The 13,580-nt window shown below is 41.7% G+C and overlaps 1 protein-coding gene across 5 annotated transcripts; it reads right to left on the reverse strand.

Moving 5' to 3' along the window:
* Window positions 1–608: 608 nt before the first annotated feature.
* Window positions 609–13,541, reverse strand: TRMT6 (tRNA methyltransferase 6). 5 transcript variants are annotated; one of them, XM_041404458.1, is made up of 11 exons: window positions 13,414–13,541; window positions 11,915–12,042; window positions 11,402–11,511; window positions 9,170–9,261; window positions 8,999–9,082; window positions 7,726–7,850; window positions 5,964–6,328; window positions 5,648–5,733; window positions 2,426–2,528; window positions 2,257–2,343; window positions 609–1,390 (listed from the first exon to the last, which is right to left on the reverse strand). In XM_041404458.1, exons 1-11 carry the CDS (start codon window positions 13,506–13,508, stop codon window positions 1,217–1,219), a joined length of 1,449 nt encoding a protein of 482 aa, XP_041260392.1. In that variant the 5' UTR covers window positions 13,509–13,541; the 3' UTR covers window positions 609–1,216. The 5 variants fall into 5 exon arrangements, with proteins under 5 accessions (XP_041260392.1, XP_041260393.1, XP_041260396.1 ...); XM_041404459.1 differs by lacking the exon at window positions 11,402–11,511 and having other exon boundaries at window positions 11,915–12,038; window positions 13,414–13,485; XM_041404462.1 differs by lacking the exons at window positions 9,170–9,261; window positions 11,402–11,511 and having other exon boundaries at window positions 11,915–12,038; window positions 13,414–13,485.
* Window positions 13,542–13,580: the final 39 nt, after the last annotated feature.

Below are 13,580 nucleotides of genomic sequence, written 5' to 3' on the forward strand. Positions count from 1 at the left end.
TCCCAAAAAGTAGGAAAACAACACTGGGAAGTTTATAAAAAGCAAATGTGGATAAAACTTGAAGATGTAGTGTACCTGTTCTCCCAAGAGGAAACTTAACACTGCTTCTTTCCATGAAATACAATCCCTGCTTTCAGCTAAGGCTGCCCCAAAAGAGCATTACTCTCCTCAAAATACTGAATTTTACAGCTCTATCAAGTCTCAGCACTTGATCCCAAAGCTCCAGGTTCTGTCCAGTCAGTCCAGACCCTGATGAGGGAGTTCCAGAATGGAGGCCAAGCCCTCCAGGCCCTACGAGCTCCCACTGAGGTGTAATGGGGTGCAGCCACAGAGTATTGTCCTCCTAAAGCCTCTGCTGGACCTTTTTATTTCTAAAAAGAGGGAAAAGTAAGAAAAAAGATAAATCTCTTTAGGGAACACACCCTGTAGTTTAATTGAAATGGCAAATGCAAAGTTAAAAAAAAATAAAAAAAGCCTGACACCTGAAAGATCTAACAGTAGAATAAATAAATATACATACAGCAGTTTTCAAAATAGTCATATCTTAAAAACATACAGCAACTCTCAGAAAATGTCTTGGAAAATGACAGACAATATTAATAGTGACATTGTTTAAATATTTAGTATTTTAATTTAAGAACATGCACTTTCTCATCTGTATTTATTTCAGAAAAATGTGGAGTCATGCTGTAAGCATGAGGTCATCTCTACTATTAGATTTCTCTTTTTATTGTTCCTTTGGAAAACAGAGTAGGATTTTTCCTGTTCATTCTACTTTTTTAAATCACTGAACAGAGCTGAGTTCTGTGTCCCAAGTGGGAGCAGACCACCACGTGGAATCCTGGGGAGAATCCTCTGGTGCCTTTCTGGGAGAATGGAAAGTTAAGCTGGATGTGTTGATTCCAACTCAAGCTTTTTAAAAACTACCTCATACTCAGATTTGGCAGCAAACAAACAGAATGCCTGCACTGAGGCTTTGTCTTCTCTCCCTCTTGAAGTTCCTGTGAGTTCAGTGGGATGTTTGTTCCCAAGGGTTTTCCTTGACATTCAGATGGTGTGAACTGCTGAGGAGCAGGCGAGTCCTCCCTCTCCTGCAGTTCTGCTGCTTTCTCTGACAGATGCACGACAGGCACAGCCCTGTGCTGCCAACAGCACAGACAGGACTTGTTACTTCACTAAACTCCTGAGATCCAAACCATGAGTCACTCTCCAAATGTTAACAAGGAAGGTCTTGAAGTTTGCATCTTTTAGATGACGGCTCTTCCATCTTTAGTGCTTCTGAGTTACTGGAATCAGATTTGCCCTTCTCCAAGACGACAGTGATGCCAGACAGGAGGTACCCTCCACCTCCACTCATGGTCAGCTTGGGATGGCTGCGATCTGGTAAAACCTTTAAAACAAATAAACACACCCCAAACTCACCCCACAACCAGCACCTGTAAAAATCCACTCTGTGGGTGCGTATCACATTGAGTAATTTCAGCTTACAGGACAGGATCTAAATTTTTTTCCCAGCCACAACAACAAATGGCCATTTGGGAAGTGTATTTATCTTTAAAGTAGCTGCAGAGGTGAATCCAGTTGTAGAAATCCATAATAATAAACTGCTGCCTCACTGGTTACTTCTTCATGGCATTGCCAGCAAAAAAGATATACATATAATAAATATCTATATAAATAAATATAAGTATCTATTATAAAGCCAAGGTTTGAGGCCCATGAAAGTGCCATGATGTGCTCAGCAGTGAGGTAGTCTGCAAGAAGCTACAGCTGCTGCACAAGCCAGCCCGAAGGGATTCTGTGATTTCCAGTTCTGTCCCTGTCACCCTTCTGCAGCCCCATCACACCTTTGTGTAAGGACTGTCCCTCCAGCTGTGCCTCCTCCTTGCCTGACTGTCACTGCAGGTCTCAGAGGTTTTACCTGTGGCCAGGACACTGCAGTGCTGTTCTCACTGCACCTGCACACAGGACCCCTGGTCAGGCCCACCTTGTGTGGACATCTAGGAATTATTAACCCTGTCACTCTCCTGCAAATATTTCAGCAAACGTTTAATAAAATGCAAGAAAGTAAAGTGTTTCCATTGGAAATGGTGACAGGGAAGCATTAAAGCTCTTCAGAACACCCAGTACTCTAGGGCAGAGCAAATGCCTGAGCTGAGACATTGTTTCAGTCAGTCCAACCTCCCCCCTGTTTTCAGGGAACGTTCCTCTCCCCAGAATTCCCACGGTTTTGGCAGCCCCTGCTGCCATCCTTACCTGGTAGTTCCGTAGCCATGTTTCTGACAGTTTCAGGTTGATGACTCCACCTCTTTCTCTCAGCTTGGTGTAACATTCCAATAATGGCTTGGAAAAACCAAAGAGGAGGTTACACAGCAGAATGGCACCAAGCTTGAACTGTAACAGCTGAAGTAACATCCCAATTTACCTCTTTATATTGGCAGTAGACAACAAAAGGCCTCGAAGGAGCAACAAATTCCAATAAAGAAAGTAACAAGGGTGTGGGATGAAACTTGCTGGCTACAATTAAGCTGCAAAAAAAGTTTCAGGCACATTAGTTTTCTGCTTCTGAAACCTACTCACCTAGTGACATTTCCTCCTGCTTAGCACAGCAATCAATTCCAGCTTTGAAGTGTCTCATCAGCATGTTTTCATTGCTCTGACAACTCCCCAAATGTAAAAACAAATCATTACTTCCTACTGCTGTAATTAAAAGGCTGAAGCATTGCTCCCCAAAGTGCAGAATATTAAATGCATTGCAGGAGCACTCACTTCAGCTGTGTCGGGCTCCACAATAATTCTTACAGTCTAAGAAATTTCATGTTGCTTGCTCTGCCCCAAGACCATTCTCCAAATACAATTTTTGTGACTGCCAAATGTTGCTTAGAATGTAACCTCAGTTGTGACTCTTTAGACTGAGTAGTCTTCATTTAATAGTTTTATATAAAAAGAATATGTAAAGAGAGAACAAATCCTTAAAAGGCATAACTAAAAACCTTTTAAAAAGAAACTGCCCTTGACAAACTAAAGCCTTCATATTTTACTCTCTGTCTTCATTTTAACATTACACAATAACTTGGATCTACAGATGGTTGAGATTCTCTACCACTATTTCCAGTTTTAATCCAAAAAGTCACTGCTGAACTACACTGCAAGAAATGGTTGATAATTAGTTAATTAGCTATCAAGTTGTGCTTGTGCAGAACGAAGGAGTTAATTAAACTCCTTCACAGTGTACAGAGACTACTGAGAAGCCCCATCAATAAACATCTGTTCTCCAGGGGAACGTGCAGCTCTGGAGCAGAGTTAAACTTGCCTGGCAAAAATTGATGTTCAATTTTGTAAACACAACAGAGATAAGGAGGTGAGATAATTCTTTTTCAATTGTTCCCACTTGGGCTGTTTGCCAGCCATGGCCTTGCAGACCATTTACTCCTAATGCAAACCTCAAAGGAATTGTGCTCCATCATGAACCAAGCAGGTCATAAAGGAAAGACTCACCCTGTGCCTTGGAATGCTGCACTGGCACTGCCAGGGGCTCTGCCACACTCCAGGAAGGGAAGTGAGGGCTGAGAGACTGGGCAAAATCAAATGCTGCTCTTTCATATGGCAGCACAGATTGGTGCCAGCAGGGAGCCTGGCCAGGCACAAAATGGATGCAGTGGGTGAGGGGGGAGCAGGAAGGGGCAGAGTGAGGGAGATGGTCTAATTCCAAACATTTGGCATGCCTGTGAACAAATTTCTGCTTCCATAGAGTCAGGAAAATGGAACAGTCGATCTCTAAACTCTTCTTTAAAAGAATAGCAAATACCTAATGACCATCTTCCTTTTTCCCCTCAGTGGCCTAACACCAGAGCTCAACTCTCATCAAAGGAATCGAACCAACAGATCCAGGACAAACAATGTTTTACCACACAACAGCACAGGAGGTAGAAATTTAACTGGAATGGTGTCTTCTACATTCAGTAATAAATGCTGTTAAATTCAGGTACCTGAAGCTGGTACCCACCTTCACCTAATGAACAGCTTTTCTCTACTCTGCCTGAAAGCCACAGTCTTTCTCCCCACCTCCAATGTTAAGCACCTTTTTCCCTATCCTTTCCCTGTTTCTCTCCTGCAAAAAATCCCTGAACCCTTCTTTTCCCTGTCTGTTTCTAGTCTTTAATTTGAAGCATTTCCTTATTCCATGCCACGTTTTCTGTGGTTCCTGATCTCAAGGAGCAGTGCCTATAAAAGGCAGATGACTGAAGAAGGGGGATCAGCCCTCTGGGACAGTGCTCCCAGGCACCATAAATTCTGTTCACCCCCATCCTGCTGGAGCCTTCCTAAAGCCAGGAATCACTCATCCCTTCAGGAATGTCATTTGTTACAGCTTTCATGCATTACAGAGGACAAGAGGAGGATAAAAGTGATTGAAAACAAATAAACCAGAGACAAATACTAAATGGGCCTCCTTGAACTCAATCAACAACCGAATGTGCTGTTTTACACGGAAGGAAATGACAAGTGAAGCCAAACATGAATTTTGCCTTTGCCAGATCATGCACAGACATTAATTACAGTGATGTGCAGTGAAACCAGACTCAAACATTGCCACTATTCAGGCAGATCAGTGGTCACAGGCACTGCCAGACAGACATGCAGAGCTTTTTACAAACCTCCTTGAGCACTTTACTGCTTCAGAGAACACAGAATTACCTGGTTCTGCATGTTTATGAATTCTACCACTTAAATATGCTACATGAAGTATATGAATGAGCATGAGTTAAAACATTTCAAAGTAGTAAAACAAAAAAACTATATACAAGCATTTGAAAATAACCAGTAAATGTGCAATAAAATTTATTCAAGCAGAACAGCTTCATTTCCAGTGAGCCAATATTCTTTGGAGGAAAAAAAATTAATATGAATGTTATTAAATTAACTGAATTAATGTTACCTGCTTAACTTGAATCACTTCAGCATTTGCTAAGAGCATGGTGAAAAAGTAACACCCACCAAATGCTCTTACACTATTCTGGAGCTCAATTTGTAGGAATATATTGATTGTATTTGTTTTAAATTTATGATATTAAATCTTTGCACTAATTTGTTCCTCAGGAATAACTGTTCCTGGCTAAAGCAGGTAAAATAAAGTTACGTGGCTTTTTTCCTGTGTAAAAAGGAAATTAGTTTCTAAAAACAAACTGACAAAAAAAGAACCCCAGAAGAACAAATTTAGTTCCACTTTAATGAACTTAAAACCTCAGGTTCTGCTTTGCTAATTAGAATCCTGTTATTTTTTTGGAAGTCATTTTAAATTAGATTCTACCTGGGCTCTGGTTTTCTTTGGATAGATTTTTTTCATTTTTAACATTTGCTCATATTTAGTTGTCTTTTAGATAATTTGTGGGAGTCATTTTGAATTAGATTCTACCTGGGTTCTGGTTTTCTTTGGATAGATTTTTTTTTCATTTTTAATATTTGCTCATATTTAGTTGTCTTTTAGATAATTTCAAGCCATTTAAATGAAAGAAAAAATCTCCACCAGCACCTTTTGTGCCCCCAGTTCTCTGCTCCATCCCATGGCCCCCGTGGTCTGGGATGTTTCAGTGGGAGCACTAAACTGGGAACACCATTCCCAAACTATGACAGCTCTAAGCAGACTCACCCATCAGCATTCTTCTCTCTCAGCAAAGCAGCAGCTTCTTTCAGCTTTTTCCTTCTCTCCCACTGTTTTATTTGCTTTTCCCGAACCTTTGAACAACAAAACAAACAGTTGGCACTTTAACTGGCAATCATTTGTCAAATCATTATTGCCTGGATTGCATTTTCAGTTTTTGAATCTTAATGTAAGACAAAAGACAACTTGCAGAGTTCCACTTAAACACCTGACTAAGCTGCATTTCAGCAGGGCTGAATCAGACAGCAGAATTTTATGTCCACAGATGTTGTGAAACCTGAGCAGCCATAATAAATGTTCTTACATTTTCTTTATTTTCTTTTTCTTTGTTCTCTTTAAACTCTACATCTTCGGCATTAATGTCCATTGTGTCCTGCTCTTCTGTTGGATTGATCTCCATAGGTGCTTCAGTAGCAGGTTCCTCCTCTGTTTCCTGCAGGGAAGTCTGTTTCTCCTCACTCAATCCATTGCTTTCCTCTTCCACCAGCGCATTCTCCTCAGGGTCTGCAGGCAGAGTCTCTGTACTGAATGTCCCAGACAGGAGACTCTGCACTTTGCTGAGAGGAAATTCATGAAGATTATCAAAAAAAGGTTTGGGAAATCCAAAACAACTGGTGGCAGCTCTAACAGGTCCCCCTCCTGGGTACATCTGAATGATGGATCCATAGCCTGTGGGAGGGAAAGAATCAAAACACATTGGAAAGTCAGAATTCTTACAAATCTAAAATTCTTTCTAAAAAGCTTAAATGAAGGGTCCATTTAAGAAAAAGGAACTAAATTGCCTCTCTTAATCAAACCATCAAATTTAACAAGCTGTGGAAATACGCCTCAAGGTAGAAGACCTTTATTGAAAGCACAACAGTTACTGAAATGCAAAAGGACAAGGTGACTCAGGGAATATTTGTGTATTAAACATGTACTTAGGATTAGCTCAGAAGATAACATTAGCTGCTTTCTTCTAATATATGAGCTGTTAGCTCACAAAAGCAGTGACAAATTGCTAGAAAAAGCTAATTTAATAAATAATTAAAAGGCAAAATTGTACAGTTTCCATTACTTCTTTATGGAGTTGCTTGGATAAAACCCAAAAGTTAATTTAAAGAGCCTTATTAGGCAAAGAATTTCTTCAATATCCAGGCCCTAAAGGAAGAGCTGTGAGATGTTAAACACACAAAAAAGAACTTCTCAATAGTTAACTGAAGTTGTATTTTATTTACTTCAAGAAGTAGCCCTATGGCCAAAAAACTGACCTGCCTGTGTGCTTCCCAGACAACAGACAGCACATTTGTGTGCACATCACATCACTTCCTGCCTTTCCAGGCTTCTGGAATATAATTGTCACCTCTGCCTGGTGTCTTAGAATAATGAAACTGGTAACTGAGTTCAAAGACAAATCAGGAATCAAACTTCTCCTAGAATATGCTGAAGGAAATGTCACACACTTTCAAAACACACTAAATCTGGTGCAGTGAACAAGAGGAACTGCAACATTTCCAGACCTGGTGTCTTAGAATAATAAAACTGGTAGCAGAGTTTCAAAGACAAATCAGGAATCAAACTTCTCCTAGAATATGCTGAAGGAAATGTCACACACTTTCAAAACACACTAAATCTGGTGCAGTGAACAAGAGGAACTGCAACATTTCCAGTGCTGTCAGAATTCCAGTGGCACTATTCCTGTTTTCTGCCATTCACTTTCCTGGACTTCCAGGTGTGTAGGAAGAATCTCCATACAAGCTCTTTACAGCTTTTTCTGATTTCAACATCACAATACTAAGAGAAGAACTAAACCAGATCTACATACAAAGCTACAAATCTAATAAAAACTAATCATAGAAACAATTATATCAAATCTAATTCTCTTTTTTTTAAATGTGTTTTTTTTTAAGTACTGGGAAAAAAAAAAATCCAACTGATGCAAAAACTTTCCCCAGTGGAAACAGAAGTTTTTCCTTGAATCCTGGTGGTGGCAAGACCAGATTTCAAAAGCTGAGGAAGCATTTTGGAGTGCTGCTCTCAGCAGTGTCCCACAGGTGTGTATTGCCATCCCCCTTGGTGTAGCTCACCCCCCATTCTCTCCATCACAGCCCCCAGCACCAGGCCTGCACACGTCTCCATGACAATCATCTTGTTGCCAGCGTGGATGTTTCCCAAAGTCAGCATCTGAGCCAGGGTGTCGTATCTCAGGTGGCTGGAAGACAAGAGGCATTTCACAAACATCAGTTTGCTCACAGATGCTGCCTGCTAGCCCAGGAGCCTGCCAAAAAAAGTTGCATTGCAGGTAGATTCAAAAAGAGCATCAGTGATCTTCAGAGTCACCACACTGAAACTTATAATTACACATCTGATAATGAAGAACTAGAAGTGGAGCCAACAAGAAATCAGCCAAGAAAAGCAAAAGCAGGATATGCAGTGGGGTGCCCATAGCAAAGTGGACATCTTGTGCTGTGCCAGTCAGAGAAAGTATTTTTTCAACCTTTTGTTTTGTTTTGTTTTTCTCTGGCATGTGAGCTTTACAAAGAACAAATGGTATGGATGCATTTCCTGATCCAATAATGAATCCCTTGTGGTTTTCACCTGTTTTGCAGGAGCCAGCATCACCTGTAACCCAGGATCAAAACCCAGCACATACACTGAAGAGACTCAGTGATAGCTACACAAATTACAACTAATCTTCAACAGTAGAAAGCAGCCAAGTGCAGAGGTGTTGGAAGGAGAAGGAAAAAGGTTTGAGAAGCCTTAAATAACATGTATTTGAAGATTTTAGATCCCAGCATCTTGGATCTACTATTCCTTCATTTAAAAATGTATCAGTCCACTGTTACTGTCTGTAACAATGTATCTCTTGGGTGAGGCGAGTGAACATCAAACAGAGCCCGATCCCTGTAGTCATGGCCCCGTCTGACTCTGACCCCAGTGTTACCCACAGGCTTTTAAACTCTGGAGATTTGAGGATTTTGAATCCCTGACACGTTAAAGACAACAGTTCTTGCCTGTGGTAAGGGGCTGGTTATCTTGTGACTGAGCCAGAAAACAGAGATGTTTGGCCACCAGCCAGAGCAGGTAAGAGGTACCTTAGAAAATCAAAGAACTTCTGTCTCTGTGGGCAATTAGCAAGGGGGTGTTGATAGGGAAATGGCGAATTCTGGTGCTGCATGCAAAAGAGCTCTCCTGTTTGCTGCCACACTGATTCATTTTTGGTATCACATTATCTTTCATTAAGTCACAATCAAGGGAAAAAGAAGAAAGGTGAGTACAGCATACTTTGGTATAGTGCAGGTATTAAAAAGTATTGAAGTATCTGTCATCATTTGAAAAAAGAGACAAATGAAAACTCACTTAATTTTTCCAGGTTCCCTTGCATAATACATGGTTGAAAGGATGCGAGTGGATGGCTTCACAATTGTAATAACTGCCTCGTATCTGTAAAAAAACATAGGAATGGTCTTATTTGAATCCAAATAATTTAGGGAATCACCAAGTATTTTTCACATTTTAAAATTCACTTACTTTTTTTTCTTCTTCTTTATGTATTTATCTTGAGCAAATTCTGTTTTGTCTCTGAATGTTGTACTGTTCTCTATTAACTGCTGAACTATTTCCTTGGAAGAGACAATTCATTTTTGTTATGGCTAGCATTTATTTCTCATTCATTTCACAGACAGTATTTTTTTAAACAAGCACTGAAAATATTTTCTTCCAGTAGAGCTATGTGTACCATGAACTTCTCCTGGCACTAATGGCAAAGTCAATCTCTGTTAACCATCAGGACCAGTGAGGCATTACACTGACTACGTGTAGGAATTTAATCACTTAGTTTTGCATAAAAATTATAGAAATGAAAATGTTTATCCAGAGTATTCAGTAATATTTCATTTAATCCAACTCCCTCTTTGGGTCTCTCTGATTCCATTATCTCTGAGGGCACCTTTTTTCCCTGTTCCATGCAGTTCCTCCCCTCTGCTCTGGTTAATCATCAGACATGTCCCTCACTCCAATAATTTTTTCAGTCTCACAAATTTTGCCACACTACTGTACCAACTCCTTGCACAATGTCCAACTCCTTAGCATTTATTACTTCCTGCAATACTCCTCCTGATTTTTTTCCTTCTCTAGCTCCCAGGTCTTCCCAGAATTCCAGTCTTGGTTTCTTGGTCTCCCTGTTCTAATCTCCACCCTTTGCCCACCCAACTCTTTCTCCTGCTTTCAGATTCCAGCTGGAGGGATCACTCCAGCAAATCCAAAGCAATCCAACAGGACTCCCCTTGCTCGGGGTTTGTCTCTGGGCCAGCAACACAAGTACAAAAATGCTGTTATTTTGGGTTCTGAGATCCAAGTAGTTTAACTGCTAAAATTATGGGTTCTATGAAACATGGAGGGGACAAATGAAAAAAAGGAAGATTTTCAATTTGGACACTGCAGCTCCCCTAGTGCTTTAAAAACCTGCTCAAATAACAGAGTGGTGCAAGTATTCCGCACTTCCTATTGTGCTTTTCAGGCCATTATTCCTTAAAACACTTAACATGTGTGATTATTTGAAACAGAATTTCTTTCTTTTTTTTGCTTTATTCTAGGAAGAAAATAAATTCAGTGCCTGGGTTATGTTGTTTTGTAGGATTTTTTTTTAATGTTCCAGTAAAAGTTACAGTGAAGAAACAGGGAAGTGTCCTGCATCACCAAGTCACACCGTTCACAAACAGGAATTCAGATCTTAACAGACATTTAGGGAGGAATAATATCTATTGCTGCTAATGCAGCTTAAAATGAATATTCAGTTTCAGTCCAGAAAGCAGAGTTAATAAAAGCACAGGAGATGCATGGCACAGGCTTGCTGAGGACACACAGGAAAGTCAGAGGGATCTTCTGCCATGGACAGTGAAAACAAAAACCATCAAAGCTGTCAGCCTGATTAGCACATTCTTCTCCAAGAGATAACACAACCAGCAGCACAACCATGGAAACAGAAGAACCATTCCAAACTCCTTGGACCCAGCAGGCAAAAGCAGAAAAACTGCTCCAAAGAGCAAGATGCAAACAGGAGAGGAATTTGAGGTAAGCATGAGCAATTTCCTGCTTTTATTGGAAAGGGTAAACCAAAGACCAGAGAGGATTGTGCCTGACAGCCTCTGTGGAACACAATAGTAACAATTTAAGACAGCTTAGAGATCCCTTACTTTATGAAAGGTGCAGGCTTAAATACCAACCCCTTTTCTAGCAGAACACAACTGATCTCTTGGGAACACTCTGAGTTTCCCAGGGACAGATAAAGCACCAGCATCACCCCTGTGTGGCAGGCACTGCCTACAGGCACACTGGTGGTACATTTGTTACACGGTGTTATTTGATAAAACTTTATTGCTTGGCCATAATATTTTCCTACACCTTTGACAGTTTAATTATTGCACAATTTTGATACCTCTGTAATACAGAAATAGTATTTTGAACCTTATACACAAGCAAAACTAAATGGTGATTATGTCAGCTGTACTTTATCTGTTATGACTTCTGATGCCACAAAAATTTACTCTTTACTCTCCACTGACAAAGCTGCCAACCTTACATAAAGTTTTCTCTGAAAACAGCTTTAGCATTTTTGTAAAACCAAAAAAAAAATAAAAAAAGACCAGATGAACAAAGAAAAAGCACTGAAATCTATGCACAGATAAAAAGAATACCCTTTTTCAGAAACTAAAATATAACCATCAAGGTAGCACAGAAATGACACCAAAACCTTATTTTTACCTGTCCTTTAATACCCTTGTCCTTCAAAGCCTTTATGTCATCATGAGTCAGTTTTTGAGACTTCCCATCGTCAACTATGTTACGATTATCTGTCCCTGCTTCCTTTGTTTCTAAAGGAAAAGGATACAGATTTGTAAAATCTAGCTCCAAATAAGTGGGAGAAACACATGATTTCAGTGTCACAGAAAGCAGATTTCTCGTGGTTAATCACACATTTTTCATGGCCTTGCAAAGTACAGCCTAAGCAAAGAAATGTAATATGTGAGGTAAAACTGACTGCAAATGAAATCACCTAGACTCCAGTTCAAATTTTCTCCCACGTTAAAAAGATTATTTGTTACAGGACTAGTGAAACTACTGATCAGGACAAAACCATGCACTTTTATGACAGAAAGAATACAATCAGCATGTAGTTAACAAATGATTAATAGAAAGTTTTCCCAATTTCTTTGGTATCATCAAAGAAACAAATTAATTTGAAACAGTTTTCCAACTATCACCCCTCTGGGATACCTGTGGTAGTCTCTTCCACCTCTTGCTTTGGCTGGAGGTTTCCACCACTGGTTACTTCAAATGTAGTTCCATAAATATGTCCAATGGCATTATCCAGGTAGAACCACTGCTTCTCAAAAATTATCTTTCTGAAATAACAGAAAAGTAATACTTAAAGCATTATTTTTATTGCATCTAAATACCACTATACTTGAGCCTAAACTATAGTTTGATATATGACTTTTCATCTATATCTCAGAAGAAAAGCAGGACAAGCACAAAGAGTGAATTTAACCACAAAACCCACATGAAACTGGTCAGGAAAAGAACAAAGAATTTAAATAGACCATATAGGAAGAACCTTTTTTTTTTCTCAATTCAAAAGAATTTTCAAATGACAGATAAAATAAAGGTATGACGCTAGTCAGCATCATTTTTAGAAAGTCAGAAATATATAAAACCCAAGCTGGGTCATGCAGAGTAGCAGCAGAAAGATGAGCATGGTCCTGTATTTTGCAAAGCTCCTCTGAAATAACATTTGCCAAAAGACTATGAGGAAAACAGACAGCAATCGGAAATGTTTCATTTTAAAAAAATTTAAATTTACCATCCCTTTCATTTTGATTGCACCAAGGCAGGTGTGCATTTTATCTTCCTTCACTAAGAACAAGATCCACAAAGCCTTTAGCTTTCAGGCTGACCAACAAATGCTGCCTTGCTATCCCTGGGAATACCAATCTTGGCAAGTGAAACAGATATCAGGATCTATGCCACACTCACATTCAAATCAAAACTCGCCACTATGAGCCGTAATTATGCAAATTATACTCACCACTAATACTGAACTACACCGTGTTCAAACCAGTCCCGCTCAAGCCCAGCACCTTTAAATCTCCATCCTACCCAACCAGATAGCCGGCCACATTACCCAAGCCCGACTTCTCTACCAGGCTGCCTGCTGCCAGGGAAGAGCCGGGGCCGTGCCCGGCGGTTCCAGCATTCCCTGCCGGCCTGCAGGCGCTCTCTTGCTGGGCCTGGGGGAAAGAAAGACCGGGAGCCCGCTCCAAACCGCAGCCGGCGGCATCCTCCTGCACACCAAGGCCGCGGAGCAGGCTCAGGGCAATTAACACTGCTCATTAGCACCTCAGGGCACCGCGTGCCACGGCGAGCACGCCGAGCTGCAGCCGGCCCGGTCTGACCCCGGCACGGCCAAACCCTCCGAAACCTCCTCCGGAGTGCTGCCGGCAACGCGGCCAGGACATCTGCCGGGCTTTAGGGGGTTTTCTTGCCAGAGGGACCGAGACAACATTAAAACCTTTCCCGCCGCCTGTCACACGAGCCTCGCGGGGCCGCTATTCCTGCCTGGCGCGGCGGGACCGGCACCGGGACAGGGACCGGCACCGGGACCCCCTTCCCTCCGGCGGGGCCCGCCACAGCCGCACCGAGAGTGGCGGGGGCGCAAGGCGCAAACCGCGGCCGAGGCACGGAGCGGCACCGGGAGCCGCGGGCGCGGCGCTCACCTGCGGCGCAGCACCGACACCGCCTTGAAGACCTCGTCCCGCTTGAGCACGGCGCAGTCGCCCTCACGGATGCGCGCGCTCGGGCCGCCCTCCATGGCCGCCGCTCGCGCCGGGCACCCGCGCAGGCGCCGAACCCGCGCGGGCGGGNGCGGCAGCGCGGGAGGCGG

The sequence above is a fragment of the Onychostruthus taczanowskii genome, unplaced genomic scaffold (assembly GCF_017590055.1).
Source record: "Onychostruthus taczanowskii isolate IOZ18803 unplaced genomic scaffold, ASM1759005v1 scaffold21, whole genome shotgun sequence".
Lineage (NCBI taxonomy): Eukaryota > Metazoa > Chordata > Aves > Passeriformes > Passeridae > Onychostruthus > Onychostruthus taczanowskii.

Excerpts from the sequence above, each read along its gene's own strand:
- TRMT6 (XM_041404458.1), bottom strand. The coding sequence starts at position 13,508 with ATGGAGGGCGGCCCGAGCGCGCGCATCCGTGAGGGCGACTGCGCCGTG. Across the intron at positions 12,043-13,413 it reads GTGTCGGTGCTGCGCCGCAG|AAAGATAATTTTTGAGAAGC; the intron begins GTGAGCGCCGCG and ends CTGTTATTTCAG. Across the intron at positions 7,851-8,998 it reads AGGGAACCTGGAAAAATTAA|CCACCTGAGATACGACACCC; the intron begins GTGAGTTTTCAT and ends CTTGTCTTCCAG.